At 39.1% G+C, this 14,578-nt stretch overlaps 1 protein-coding gene across 2 annotated transcripts in view; it reads right to left on the bottom strand.

Moving 5' to 3' along the window:
• The window catches only part of Plcb1 (phospholipase C beta 1), a 696,401-nt gene that overhangs the window by 223,142 nt on the left and 458,681 nt on the right, over positions 1 to 14,578 (bottom strand). For both annotated transcript variants that reach the window (XM_036183929.1, XM_036183928.1), the window contains exons 5-7: positions 6,897 to 6,976; positions 5,134 to 5,187; positions 3,903 to 3,978 (exon numbers count right to left, since the gene is read on the bottom strand). In XM_036183929.1, coding sequence (XP_036039822.1) covers positions 3,903 to 3,978; positions 5,134 to 5,187; positions 6,897 to 6,976 — 210 coding nt within the window. The remainder of the gene's footprint in view (positions 1 to 3,902; positions 3,979 to 5,133; positions 5,188 to 6,896; positions 6,977 to 14,578) is intronic.

Here is a 14,578-nt window from a genome sequence, read left to right as displayed (position 1 = left end):
CATGTCAGCTGGGGTACAAGTTCAAGTGCATTAATTATCTGTAACAATGTGCACAAAGATAATGTTTGAAAAATCTCAACAGGATATCCACAGCATTTCTGGTAATGTGTCTATTTACAGAACACAATTAAGTCCACTTTGAATGACGGCTGGCTAGGAAGCAGACTCTCATTTACGCAGACTTATCAAGCATTTATATAACCCCTTTCCTCTGTGGCATGTGTAAAATACCCCTAGGCAATACATTCTGAATCTTGTAGCTAATAAGTGACTATTTCTTATACTGACTTTTCTGTACATATGAAATTACCACAAGGTACCACAATTTTTGAAAATTGTTTTTGATGTGCTATAGACAGCTCACAGAATCATTTATTTCCTGGCTTTGAAATGGTCTTGGGTCTTTGGATCTTAAAAAAGCATTTGAATTCTACAAGTCCTCCAAATAAATTATAGTTTACAATGAAAAATGATCTTTCAAAACTATAATGGAGGTTGATTATATCTTAAAATATCTTCAGTTTGTTTTCAGAAAATTGTCATTACATTTAATTTGCTAAAGAGAAGTTCTTTTTTTTTCCAATTTAAACATAACTCCTACTGCTTGATTCTCATTTTCGTTCTAAAATGTCTCCAGTTGATATTGGACTGAAAATTTAAGCCTATAATAGACATAGTGAATTATAAAGGCTCAATTTATATTTATTGACTGGGTTGTCAGAATCCAATTGTTCAGAAAATTACAATTTACAGAGAATTGATTGATGGATTTTTTTTTTTTCCATAGAGCTTCATTCTGTGTTTCTTCTTTCACTTAACTAGATGTAGAAGACTAAGTTTAACTTTTTGATCATTGTATTTCACGAGATTGTCTCAAGAAACAATAAACTTAGAAGTGGTCACAAAGGGGGAAAGCACCTTCTCATGGCCCATAACTCCGTCTCTATGCTTCCTCTTTACACTGAGTGTGTATAATGGTCATTCCTCAGCCGGTCAAACTATTCCCTGACTCCAGGCCTCTGGGCACTGTCTCTCCTGGAATGGATTTTTCTTCTTCTCATTCAGTTTTTAACAGCACCTCATTCCATGTACAGATGCATTTGGTGGCATATTTATTGACTAATTCTTTCAGAGTACTCTACTGTATTTGAAACCCAGAACCCCAGCATTCGTTCAGAGCCTGTGGGTGTACAGCAGGAACTCCTGGAACCCTGATGGAGTCAGTGACAGGAATTGCATTGTTCTATCTTTCCTACTCCAAAGCTTCTACCAGACAAGCATCAGTGAGCATGTCTGAGCATTGTAATTTGCTCAGCACAATGAAGGGAAAGGTATTAAGATGGGGTGCATAGTAACACACTCTCAAGGTGTAACAGAAGTCCTGGGTTTGATCTCCAGCACTACTCCTCCCCAGACAGGGAAGAAAAGAAAGAAAGGAAATAGAGTCCAAGGACCAAAACTGTATGCAGCTCTTCTAGTGTCACTGGCCACATGCATTTCAGAGAGCAAAACTGGGATTGGAACAGCACCCTGGCTCTCCTGTGACCTAGCAACACCTTTCCTCTCCCTTATTTTTAATTTTTAAAAGAATTTCTACTTATTTATTTATTCTTTTTTTTTTAAAGATAGTATCTCATTCTGCAGTCCTGAGCTGGCCTGGAACATGCAGTGATCCCAGTCTGCTCCTGAATGTTAGAACTGCAGGCACACAACACCATGCCCAGCAAGCACTCCTTTTAATTTGTTTAGTTTTTTAACGTTTGGAACAATAATTGGCTGACAAAAGTCAGAAGCAGTGCTCAGCCCTTTACTACAGTGTCATCCTATGCTGAAAAGTGGCTTTCTAGTCTCAATGCAACTTGAACTTGGCTAGTTATCTCCAGAGGCTCAGAGTCCGCTACCGTAGCCAGTGATCCAGATAAGGGTTTGCTTGTTGCTTGGATACTAGGTGAATGTAATTTGGAAGAGAAAGGAAAATTCTCCATAAGCATGAGATGCAGAGTTCATGCAACACACTCTATTCTCCCAGAAGCAATGGTAACAACGTCCTTTTAGAATCATATAGAAATGAATTAAAATGAAGAGGAGTTCCTGTTGGTGGCTAACATATACAAAATGTCTTACGTGTCAGGCACAAAAACAAAAGAGTACTTTGTGTGCTGGTCTGTGGTGATACTGTATTCCCCAATATATTGTGCACCCTAATAAATTTATCTGGGCCAGAGAACAGAACAGCCACTAGACAGACATAGAGGCCAGAAAATAGTGGCACGTACACCTTTAATCCTAGCCTTCTGGAGGGAGAGATTCATCTGGATCTCTGTGAGTTCAAAGCCACACTGGAAACAGCCAGGCATGGTGATTTACAACTTTAATCCCAGGAAGTGATGAAGAAGGCAGAAAGGTATATAAGGCATGAAAACTAGGAACTAGAACCTGGTTAAGCTTTTAGGCTTTTAGCAGCAGTTCAGCTGAGATTCATTCTGGATGAGGACTCAGAGGCTTCCAGTCTGAGGAAACAGGATCAGCTGAGGAATTGGCAAGGCTGAGGAAACTGTGGCTTGTTCTGCTTCTCTGATCTTCCAGTAATAACCCCAATACCTGGCTCTGGGTTTGTTTTTATTAATAATACCCTTTAAGATTAGTGCTACACTGGTCTTCTCCCTGGGAGCAGTAAGTGATCTCCAAACTCTTTCGAATCTGCATCCCTTTCAGTAGAACAAAGTTTCAGTAGAACAGTCTTGAAGAGTGTTTATACTAATTTTTTTAAACAACAAACATATTATGTACCAATTGTGTCTGTAACTGATACATTTTAAAACTAGAGATTTAAAAAGAGAAGTTGAAATTTGTATTTTTGAAAGCTTCTAGAGCAGTGGTTCTCAACCTTCCTAATACTGTGACCCTTTAATCTGGTTCCCAATGTGTGGTGACCCCCAACCATAAAATTATTTCATTGCTAATGCATAACTATAATTTTGCTACTATGATGAATCATAATATAAATATCTGATATGCAACCCCTGTGAAAGGGCTGTTTGAGCCCCAAAGGGGTCACAACCTACAGGTTGACAACTGCTGACTTAAAAAAATAAGGGTGAGGGGTTACTTAGAGAAGCAGGTCAAGGACCACTGCTCTAAAGGATAACAGTTTGACATTATTAATAGATATTATGCCAAGAGGCATCAAGAGTGGGTTTATTGTAAATGATGTGTTCAATTCACATTGAGAATTGATGGTGTAAAAATTATGTATCATTGAGTAGACTTTCCTTCATCCCTACTATCTGTCCTCAGCCTTCCCTCAACTCTGCCTCTCCCTCGTCCTGTCTCTGCCTTTGTGTGCCTTCCTCTACACTCTTCCCAAGACAAAAGTCTCACGTAGCCCAGGATAGCTTTGAACTCTCTATGTGGCTGAGGTTGGTCTTGAAATACTATTCTTCCTGTTTCTACATCCCAACTTATGAGATATAGGGCATTTGATAACATTCCCAGATAACTTTTTTTTCTAATAACAATAAAGGGTCATTCTAGACCAAAATGCCAGAGATATGAGAATTAGAGAATTTAACAATGGTCTGACACATTGTACACATTAACAAATAAGTTATGTTTCTTTTTATTTGTCCTTTTTTTTTTTTTTTTTTGAGATAGGTCTAGGATGCATAGCCCTGGATGGCTTGGAACTTGTTGTATATCTTAGGCTAGTCTCAAACTTGCAGTAATCCTCCTTCCTCGACCTCTTGATTGCTGGGGTTGTAGACATGTAACACCACACCCATCTCACTTCTGGATTTTTTAATTGCATCAAGCTGTGTCTAGGAAATACTAGGCAGAATACATCTAATATGGAATTTTAAGAACTTCGATGTGGTGGGATGGTAGAGAGACAGCATGCTTACCCGTGAAGATGGAAGACTACAAGCCTCTAGTGCAGTTTCAACTCGCTTTCGGTCTGCTGAAAACAATCGATAGATGCTACAAAGTGAGAACATATAAATGAGAGTTGGTTAACAGGCGATATGGTTCACTGCACACACAGATGACCCCAACTCAAAATATTACACAGAATGAAAGTTAGGCGTCTCTGAAGAGTTAAAAAATCAACCATTTCTCCACAAGTCTGCAACTGTTCTCAAGATCAATGTGTATCTTTCAAAACTTATAGTGTCTGATATAAAATAAATATTCCAAGACAGTAGAGATGACACACGGAAAACTATTGAGCTAACTAATTTTTTGAAAGATTTATTTATTATGCATATGGTATTCTGCTTGCATGTATGCCTGCACACCAGAAGAGGGCACCAGATCTCATTAGAGATGGTTGTGAGCCACCAAGTGGTTGCTGGGAATTGAACTCAGGACCTCTGGAAGAGCAGGCAGTGCTCATAACTTCTGAGTCACCTTTCCAGCCCAACTAATTTTTCGCATTAATTCTTAAAATAAATGACTTCCCCAGTCTTCTCAATCTTGTCCTTGTTCCACACATGGCCTCCAATGGTATATTACACAGAAGCTCACTGCAGGCTTCCACGTCAAAGTTTAAGCTCTTCCGGCTAACATAGTCTAACCATGTACTTTCTTTGCTAGCAGTTGCATACAGTGATTTGGATTTGTACACTCAATTGATACACTAGAAAACTCAGTCTGGTGCTTACCACTTCTTCAGGGTAAAGGTGATCTGCCATCTTGCTTATCTTGGCTTTTCTTTGTGGCTCTCTTCCTATTCTTGCCCTGCTTTGATACTTGAGCTCCCTGCCTGGTGCCTGTGTCTACTTGACATTGAGAGCCTTGCCTTATAGTGACCAAAGGCATACCAAAGTTACACAATGTGCACTTGTAGAATTGCTCTGAACCTCCTCAGGTGAATTTGGCAGTTGACACAGTGTGATTTTTTTCCCTATTCCCTCTACCCACTTCTCAAAAAGGACACCACAGGAAGTGGCAGCCAGGGAAGTGTCATGAGGAAGCCAGCTGCTCTTGTCTGAGACTAGCATGATGGAGGACAGGGTCACCACATCATTTCCATGCTCCCACACAGCCTGGTAAAGAAATAAACCAGACCTATGGCACAGATTCAAGTTTTTGGGACAAAGCAGATCAATGATGAGAAACATGGCTGGAGCTTACTTTTTGAGAGGAATGCGCCCTTCTGGAGTGACCTGAAGCTTGAGCTTAGTATATCTGTTGGGAAAGCAAAAAAGTTAGTCATTCATTTTAAAAAGTATTGAAAATAGTATACAAGAAGATCTCAAGTCCATGTGCAGTATGCTGAATTTGCCAAACTATCCAAATCTCCAAATTGGTACCTGGATGGCGAAACGGAACAATGCCTTTTTAGAAGCTCCCCAGAAGTTCCCCTCATGCCTTCTTCTGGAGTCCATCTCTGCAAATCATTGGCATGTTTACATTAAACAGTAGAGATTGTCTTTGCTTGTTTTTGTCCCTACATAAAATGCAATTGTGTTTTGGGTCTTATTTTTTTCCCTCAGTGTTAAGTTTCTGAGATCCATCTATATCCTGCTTAGTGATCACAGCTTGCTTATATGAAATTCACAAAGAATATTAGGACTGGATTTATCTCCTCATCAGCCTACAGACACGCAAGTAGAGAGTTAGAACAACAGAACTCTCAACCACTGCTGGCAGAGTGTCAATAGGAAATGCTGCTTTGGGACACTGCATATACTGTGACCTAAAGACCCCACATCCCGATTTGTACATAATACATTCATCAAAACTCATGTGCTATAATTCCCACAGCAGCCCTCACAAGGGTCATCCATCTGGAATAGACATTTTCAGTAGATTATGATTACTCAACCAGTTTCACCATGCTGTGTCTCAGCTTGAACATTCTATTTCTCTCTCTATCTCATTTATTAACATTGTGTAGAAAAATACATGTTCTAGAAATATTTGTTCGATAAAAGATGGCAAGTAAGATAAACAGGGTAAAAAGAAAGGAGGAAAGAAGGCAAGAGCCATGTAGGGAGGATCCTTAAGGTAACAAAATTAGGAGAGGGGATTATTCCATGATAAAACATTTGAGTAAAGACCTGTGACTAAAATTCACATAAGAACAAACTAGAAAGTGCCTGAGATGAGCTCTAAAACAGTGGGTATGGCTCTGGAACAAGAATGAAGACAGAAATATATTCAGTGAATTAAAGGCATGCCTATTAATACTTCTGCTTGTGGTTTTGATTTAAAGGTCCCTCAAGCTCCTGAACCACCAGAGTCACCAAGAGGAACACACTCATCTCCCTGCTGCTCATCTGGCATGCATCATTATTTTCCTTGGTCAAATAATTTTTAGAAAGGCTGTCACAACTCCAGGGTGATTTTCTTACTTCCTTTCTTTTTCCTCTTATTTTCTTTCTGCTTCTCTCTCTATTCTCTCTCTCCTCTATTGCTTGGTACAATAGTATGTAAGGTCCACAATTCAACCCATTTGAATGAAAGAGGTAGGAAGATCTTATGGTACCCATCAAAATTATCCAGATCTAGAATAACAAGGACATGTGCTGTCCATTCTCTTCAAGAGTTAACAAAAGAGAGAACACAAGCAGAGGCAGCAGAGGATGCTCTGAAAAGAGCAACTCTGTGTTCTGAGTACAGCTGGCAGAGTTTGGAGGTATCTCCTTTTGTACATCAAAAGCCCTGATCTTCAGGCCACCTCAGCCTGATGTGCACTTGGTGGGAAGAGTCATCTCTCCTGGAAATCTTCCAAGCATCAACAGTAGAGGAATCTGTCCTCCAACCTATCCCAAAGGGAACTATATGTTTATGAATGTGAGAAGCCAAGGCAGCATAAACAAAGATTCACAAAGGAGAAAGGAAATGGGTTTAGAAGAAGCAACACCCTTAGCAATACAATCAGAGTGACTTACGCTTTCTCCAGAAATGCATCCCTGGACATGTTCTGAGCCAGCAGGTTTGTTGCCAAGCTGAAAACCTCAGTTGTCCATTCCTGAAAAATATGTCACACTTGAATTAGCTTAAATATTATTCAGGTGTAAAATATGCTTTTAACTTGTCTTCCAGGAAGACAGATGAATTAATTCAAGTTGGATAGGAACAGCTTCCTACCCACCCCCTCTTCTCTTTATAAGGTTATAATCAAATTCAAATATGACTGATTCTCTTTTAATAAGGAAATGTATAAATGAAGATACAGTTTTCTGTCTTTTAAGTTCCTCATTGACAAAACTGCTGTGCTTCAACAACTGTACAGTTTTTACTAATTTTTATTGAATTATAAAGAAATATAGAATAACAGAAAAGTTTAAAATGTGGTAAATATATTTTCAAAAGAATGGGAAAAGTCTTCTTCCTTCACCACTCACATAGTGGAGATTTATAGCAGGTTTCTACCTACTATACAAGGTTTATAGTATCAGGCATGGATTCCCGCTTGTGGAGTGAGCCTCACATCCCATCAGGGAGCACATGGTTACCCTTAGACTAATTTGAACCACTGCTGCCCCCATCAGCTTGTCTTGTAGGTTTGGTACCGCAGCTCCTGGGTTTGACATCTGGGAAAGACCAATGATGCTTTCACCTCCCCTTCCCCCACCCACAGCCTGCATAACACCATCTGGCACTGTGCAAGATACTAGTGGAAGAAATCTCAAACAGTTCTGGCGGAAAATCTAGAATCTTACGATCTTTGCATTCATTATAAAATGATGTCTTTTAGTTCGGCACTTTTCCAACTTTGGTTTGTTGTTATTTCTACTACTGATTTTACTTATCTTTACATAATATCTTTAAAATCATGATTATTTGCTTCCTGCTTAAAACCCTAATAATGTGCTATCATGTAACAATGGGATACTTTGTATAGGACTAGAACAACAGTGGATCAAGAGTGATTGGAAAGAGAAGGCAGACTGGTTAAGACAGAAAACTAACTGAAAGAGCCAGAGGTAAGCAAACATGTTAGGAGTTACAAGGAACAGGAAATGATCTAATAGGAAAGAAGAGAGAGGAAGGGAGGGAGAGGGAGGGGGAGGGAGGGAGGGAGGGAGGGGAAGGAGAGAGAGGGAGGAGGGAGAGGGAGAGGGAGAGGGAGAGGGAGAGGGAGAGGGAGAGGGAGAGGGAGAGGAGAGAGAGAGAGAGAGAGAGAGAGAGAGAGAGAGAGAGAGAGAGGAAATTCCAACTAAAAAGTAGACCTGTATGTAGGTCAGAGTAAAAGAACATTTCACATGTGCTCACATGTCCAAAGGCAGCAAGCGAAATGTAATATCATCGAGAGCCCATTTCCAGGATGGGCAGTGAGGAGAGCCAGGATGAGGCTGAGCACGAGGGGGATGACTGGACAACAATGAAAGGAGGGATCTGAGGTTGAGCATGCAAAGACCTCAGTCAGGAGGCTGCAACAGTGCAGGCGAGGATGCTGAGGCTTTGACCTTTATGAATTAGATGGTGGGGATTTAGAAAGAACAGCACAGGATAGCTTGGAAGGAAGATAAAATCGTCTACTATAAAACTGGAAGTGTACACAGAAAAGCAAAGCATCAAGACAGCATTTTCAATGGCACCGAAAGCAATTTTACTAAGATTAGATAATTTGAATAAATAATAAATATTGCCACTGGTTTTAAAAATTTGTTTCTTTTATAGATTTGTCTAGAATAAAGATCAAACTTAGATTTCTCTGTGGCAACCTTATGTAGCAGTGAAAGTATTTATAACTGAGGTTGTTGTGTGGTTTTGTGGGTTTGTGTAGAGCAGCTGTTCTCAAACTGTGGGTGGTGAGACCCTTTGGGGGTCTCACATCAGATGTCCTGCATATCAGATATTTACATTATGGCTCATAACAGTAGAAAAATTATAGGTATGAAGTAGCAACAGAATAATTTTATGGTTGGGGGTCACCACATGAGGAACTGTATTATAGTGTCACAGCATTAGGAAGGTTGAGAAACACTGGATTAGAGCTAATTTCACACCAAATACAAAAGGAATTTAAAAAGTTTCCAGAAATTTAATTTTAGTTTGACATTTTAGGCTGAAAATCTAAGTCTTCCACTATATCCAGCCCAATAAAAATATAATGTGAGCCAAATGGAACTTTGATTTTTCTAGTAGCCAAATTTAACAAAAGAAAAAAGTACATAAGATTATTTTCAGTAAGATATTTAATTTAGTTCAGTATTTTACCTGTTTGATCACCTCTGGGGCATTCCAAATAAGAAAATTCACACAATTTCATGTACTTGGTCAGTCTAAATATAGATGTAAAAATAAAAATATTGTATAAAAATTACCTTCACACTATATATAGAAGGTAATTATGAAACATAAATTGGTTTCATGTTTAGACTTGAATTCAATCCTCAAGATTTCTCATTGTATTGGAAAAAAAAAAAAGGAAAAAGTTCCAGAACCAGAGGCATTTCTGGTGGCTGTGGCTGCCAATTGGTCAGCACAGGCTTTCTAGATCCATTGGTCTCTCTCTATGGTCCTTTCACAGAAGAAACAATCATACCTTACTTTGTGTTGCCCAGAAGCAGATCCTTAGATGACGTTTTATAAGGATTGGACTTCTTACAGTGTTCCATGATAAAACTAGAATAGTAGGCGGGAACAATCAGAGAGGAGGAAGAAAGGTGTGAACCTAGTGAGGTCCTAGCAAGACTAACATGGTTTTAATCCCACCCTGTGCAGAGGCTATCACAGAGCCCTGTTTGCTGACAGATGAGAAGGGATATGAGTGTGGAAATGATTATGCGTGTTAGTTTTGGTGAAGGGCTACAAGAAGAGGCAGAGAAAGACTCAGGCACTCTGCTCTCTTTGCTATCAAAGTGTGTTCTAGCATTCAGGGGATCTGCCACAAAGATCACTTGGCTGATGACAGTGTAAGCAGAATGAGAAAGAACAAAGTCAGCACCCTGCTAGAATCCTTCCCAGTACAGTAACTATCAGTGTTTTAGGATTTTTTTTTTTTTTTGAGTAACAAAAATAGCCACCTTGTACAAGGAAGGAATGTACAGCCAAGCTCTGGGGTAACTAGCCCATGTATGGAACATTTCTCAAGTTTCACATGTATTCGCATCAGGGTTTTGCTGAAGAGCACTTGTTCCTTCAGTAGAGCTGAGGACGGGACAGAGATTCTGTATTAGGAGTTTCTGGGTAAGGTCTTGGCTGTACCACAACATGAGTGGCTGGCCATGTTCTAGGGTGGACATGTAGCACTCCAGAAAGCTTGTTAGAAATGTTGATTTCAGGCTCCACACCACATCAGAATCTATACTTACACAGAAACTCTTCATGTGTTTTATGTGTATCAACATTTAAATATACAGCTGGGCCAAAAGCAGCCCGCTGAATAGCAGGACAGTCCAGGATCTGACTTGGGAAGCTTTAGCCCAGTCTTTGTTTATTCCGTTCTCAAGCAAATAAATAGATGATTTGGGGCTGTTGAGTTTTGCCAAGCCCCCAAAGACCTTGCAGCTGTGTTAGGAACAACATGGCTAAAGAGAAGGGTCCAGAGCATAATGAAGTATGAGGAAATAAGAGTCACTGCTAGAGATCAGATTACTGGTTTCTTGGACTTCAAACCTGAACTCAGGAGAATATGGACTATGCTTTGCTGTGGGACCAGTGGATCTTACTGGGACTTTCTTTTCATAAATCTAGTGCTGAGCCTATGGCCTGAGAAGGGCAGCTTCTTTGGTGTAGAGGATCTGGTCTTTTCCTTTCAGAAACCAAGGAAGGACAGTCACTCCACTTGGCTTGGCCCCAGCTGTTTAAATCCTGAAACTTCTTAGAGGACATTTCCTGTCTTAGGTTTAAATTTCTCCTTGGGACAAAGACCTTAACCTGAGAAGTTGACTAAAGATCAACTGTGTGGAATTCTGCTTGAGTTTCAGAGCTCCTGTTTTGATCCCTTCTCCATTCCCTCTCCTCTCGGATGTCAATTTAGACAGATTCAAAGATACTTTTCCTACCATGTCATAAAAGTAGTGCCCTTTTCTTTCTAGAGCTATTTAAGTTCTGAAATTTGTGGCATATGATTTCATGTGTTTGCTTAATTCTACAAACACTTATTAGTCACAAGTATTAATTATGCTGCTGATGACTGTTTGAATATTTATTACATTCTGAAGGGAGATCTTTGTATCCAGTAACTGGCTCTCAGAATATTTTTCTGGGAGATGTGTAGCTATTATCCTCATTTTACAGAACGAACTCACAGATTCAAAGCACTTATAATTTTTATTGGGGCTAATACAGTCACTGCTTGGGATCAGATCACTGATTTCTTGGACTTCAAATCTGATCTCTTAGATGCTGGGTTCATCATTGTTTTGTTCTAGAAAATTCAAGGACAGCTAATCTACACAACTAAAGAGATGAATAAACCCACTGAACTACATTCAATAGCCAACACTGATTTATAACTTCCTATAGGCAGGCTATGTTGTAAACATTTTATAAATAACTAACACATAGTCCTCACAATGCCCTCTGAAAGACAGTCTATTGTCAACAGCACATTTTGCAGATGAAAAGCTGATGCAGAGATGTTGAATAAACAGCATAAGGTGGGCACAGATAGTTAGGGGGCACTTGGAATTTGAACCCAGGTTTGTCTCTCAAGTCAAGCACTTTACCACTCCCTTACAAGGATGAGGTGAATGAAGTCGGGGAGAAACAAGAAGTGATCTAATGGAGAGAACAGGAGGCCAGCTACAAAATGCAAGACTGGCGTCTTGCAGCCCTCACAGAGATGGGCACCAACTCAACTCAAATTTCTTTTAGTTCCTGTAAAGAGAATAAAGAGAAAGATTCGGCCCTGACATGATTCGTCTCTGTCCTTCATCCAAATACCATCCATGCAGTAGTTCAATTAAATGCTCCCAGTTCTGAGAACAGAAAGGAATTCTCCAGGGCTAACTCAGCCTCTGGCTAAGAAAAGTAAACATACAAAGACTGTGTCTTTGGAAAGAAATGTCATTCTTGCCAATGTTTCTGTTTTCTACTCTTCTGATTCGTATTATTTTAAATGTTCTAATGTATTTATATTACCTTTCATTTTTTATTACACATATAAAATACATGGACTGATGTAACTAACATATATCTCTAATCCAAATTTGACAAACATTAACATTTTGCCACAGTTCCTTAACTACATTTTTTTCTTAAAAAATTTCTTAATACTTAAAACATTGTAAACTGTTGCAATATAGTTTAAATTAATTCTTCTCTATGTTCTCCCTTTTTTACTTCTCTTTCCAGGAAGCTCAGTGCCTGTGGATCTGGATGTAAAGCTATCAGATACTGTTCCAGTGCCATGTCTGTCTGTTTTCAGCCCTGGTGATCATGGACTAACCCTCTAAAACTCTAAGCAATCTCCTAAGCTCTAGTTTGAAAGGTAAATACCAACATTGCATCTATTTTTATATGGCATTCTGAAGAGGGTGGTATAATTCAGGGTCAATAGACTGAGGCCGGAAGACTTAATCTAGCCTGTCATCTGTTTTTTTTTTTGGGGGGGGGCAAGGTTTCTCTGTGTAGCCTTGGATATCCTGGAGCTCATTCTATAGAGCATGCTGGCCTCAAACTTTCAGAGATCCTCCTGCCTCTGCCTCCTAAGTGATGGGATTAAAGATGTTGTCAGCAGCTAGTCTATAGAGTGAGTTGAGGATAGGCTCCAAAGTTATACAGAGAAAACTTGTCTTGAAAAACCAAAAAAAAAAAAAAAAACCAAAAACAAACAAACAAACAAAAAACAAAAAAAAAACCCAAACAAACAGATGTTGTCTGTTTTATAAATAAAGTTTTATTGGAATATAGACACACTTCTCATTTCTGCATTGTTTGTGGCTGTGTTTATGTTATAATGGTAGAGGTGACTATTTGTAATGGAACCACCCCTGAAATGTCAATACAACATAGCCCCTCTTAGACAATGTTTGTTATCTCATACTATGGCATCCTCTATGCTTGAAATTCAGTGCATGTGTTCCTGTTTATAATCAATATTATTTCTTTAAAACAAGGCTCTTTCACATAGGTCCAGTTAATTTTTATTCCCATATTCTTCCTCTGAAAGAATGTATAACTTGAGAATATCTACTTTTATTGATGGATATTTATCTTTATTTATTTGAAAATGTTTGTTTCATGATTCATTTTATCTTAGGACATAGCCAAATGATTCTGTATTGTGAAGAACCTAAAGAATTCTAGGATTCCAGCATTTTTATTGGTATTATTTGTTCAATGAAATGATACTGTGCATTCTTACTGGCAGAGCATAAGTACTTGTGTTTCTTGCATTAAAACAAAGCCATCTGCTATCATTAGACATCCAGAAAAGTTGTTCAAATCTAACTGACACAATATGAAACCCTGCAGTAGTTTTCATTGATATCCTGACTCACCAATGTAGTTGAGCACTGCTTTATGTATTTAGGAGCTATTTTTTTTTCAAATTTCATACTTATATTCTTATTTTTTTGGCCCTCTGCAACAGAGCAAGTGCCCTAAACTCTATCTAGCCCCATACTTACATTTTCAACCCACTTTTCTTTTCATTGTTTTAGAAAGGTGTAGAGTTTTGCTTGTCTGAGGATTGAGCTCAGGCACATCCATCAGTCTCAATGCCACTGCTGCTAGTAGAAGCCAGAAGTACACAGTGGCTGCAAGATGTAAAAAAGATCCCATGGCATCATGGCATGTCTGTTTCCCAGGGAATGGCTTCAACTTAATATCAACCTGGTCGAATCATATGAAAAGGCAAAGTGTAGCCTCTTTCAGAAACATATATTCATTCAAAATGTTCTTTGAGGAGGTGAAAATATTCTAGAAGGTCTCTGAGTATCTCCCTGTCTATACACATACACATATAAATAATACATTATATAAGTATATACATATAGAATTATAAATCAATGCATACTGCCATAAAGGACTAACAAAGCTCATGTTCTAAAAGCAGATACTTCCAAAGTGTCCAGTTTGACAGGTGTATTGTAATTATGTATTAAAAATTCTTTTGTGTGTGATCTATGCATGTGTGTGAGAGCTACACTCATCTGAGTGTATGTATGTGTGTATAGGGAGGGTAGAGGGCTAGAAACTGACGTTGAGTATCATCTTCTATTGTTCTCAACCCTATGTCTGAGACAGTGTCTCTCACTGATCCTGGAGGCTGCTATTTGACTAGACTGGCTGCCTGGCAAGCCCCAGGGACCTGCCTGTCTCTGTCCATTTCCCTAGCACTGGAATCACAGATGTGTACTGTCATAACTAGATTTGTGTATGCTGAAGTGTGGGACTCTACAAGAGACCAGCTCCCACCTTGCTCCTACCTTTTGAAGGGTTCTTGGGTGTAGGAGAGAGGAATGAGGAAATATTAGGTAGAAAGATAGACCTAGACAACAAGGAGAAAGACAGAGACACAGGATAGCTTCGGAAGGGCCCTGAGTCAATACCCAGTTGTGCCTAGAGCTTTATTCAAAAGGGCTTTTTATAATATACCAAGGGAGAGGCAAAAGACCAAGATCAAAGCACACCATACAGCCAAGTGTAGACCCTTCCAAATACCTGGTAAACA

Source organism: Onychomys torridus, chromosome 4 (genome assembly GCF_903995425.1).
Source record: "Onychomys torridus chromosome 4, mOncTor1.1, whole genome shotgun sequence".
In the NCBI taxonomy this organism is placed as follows: Eukaryota; Metazoa; Chordata; class Mammalia; order Rodentia; family Cricetidae; genus Onychomys; species Onychomys torridus.
This window is presented reverse-complemented; position numbering and strand designations above follow the sequence as displayed.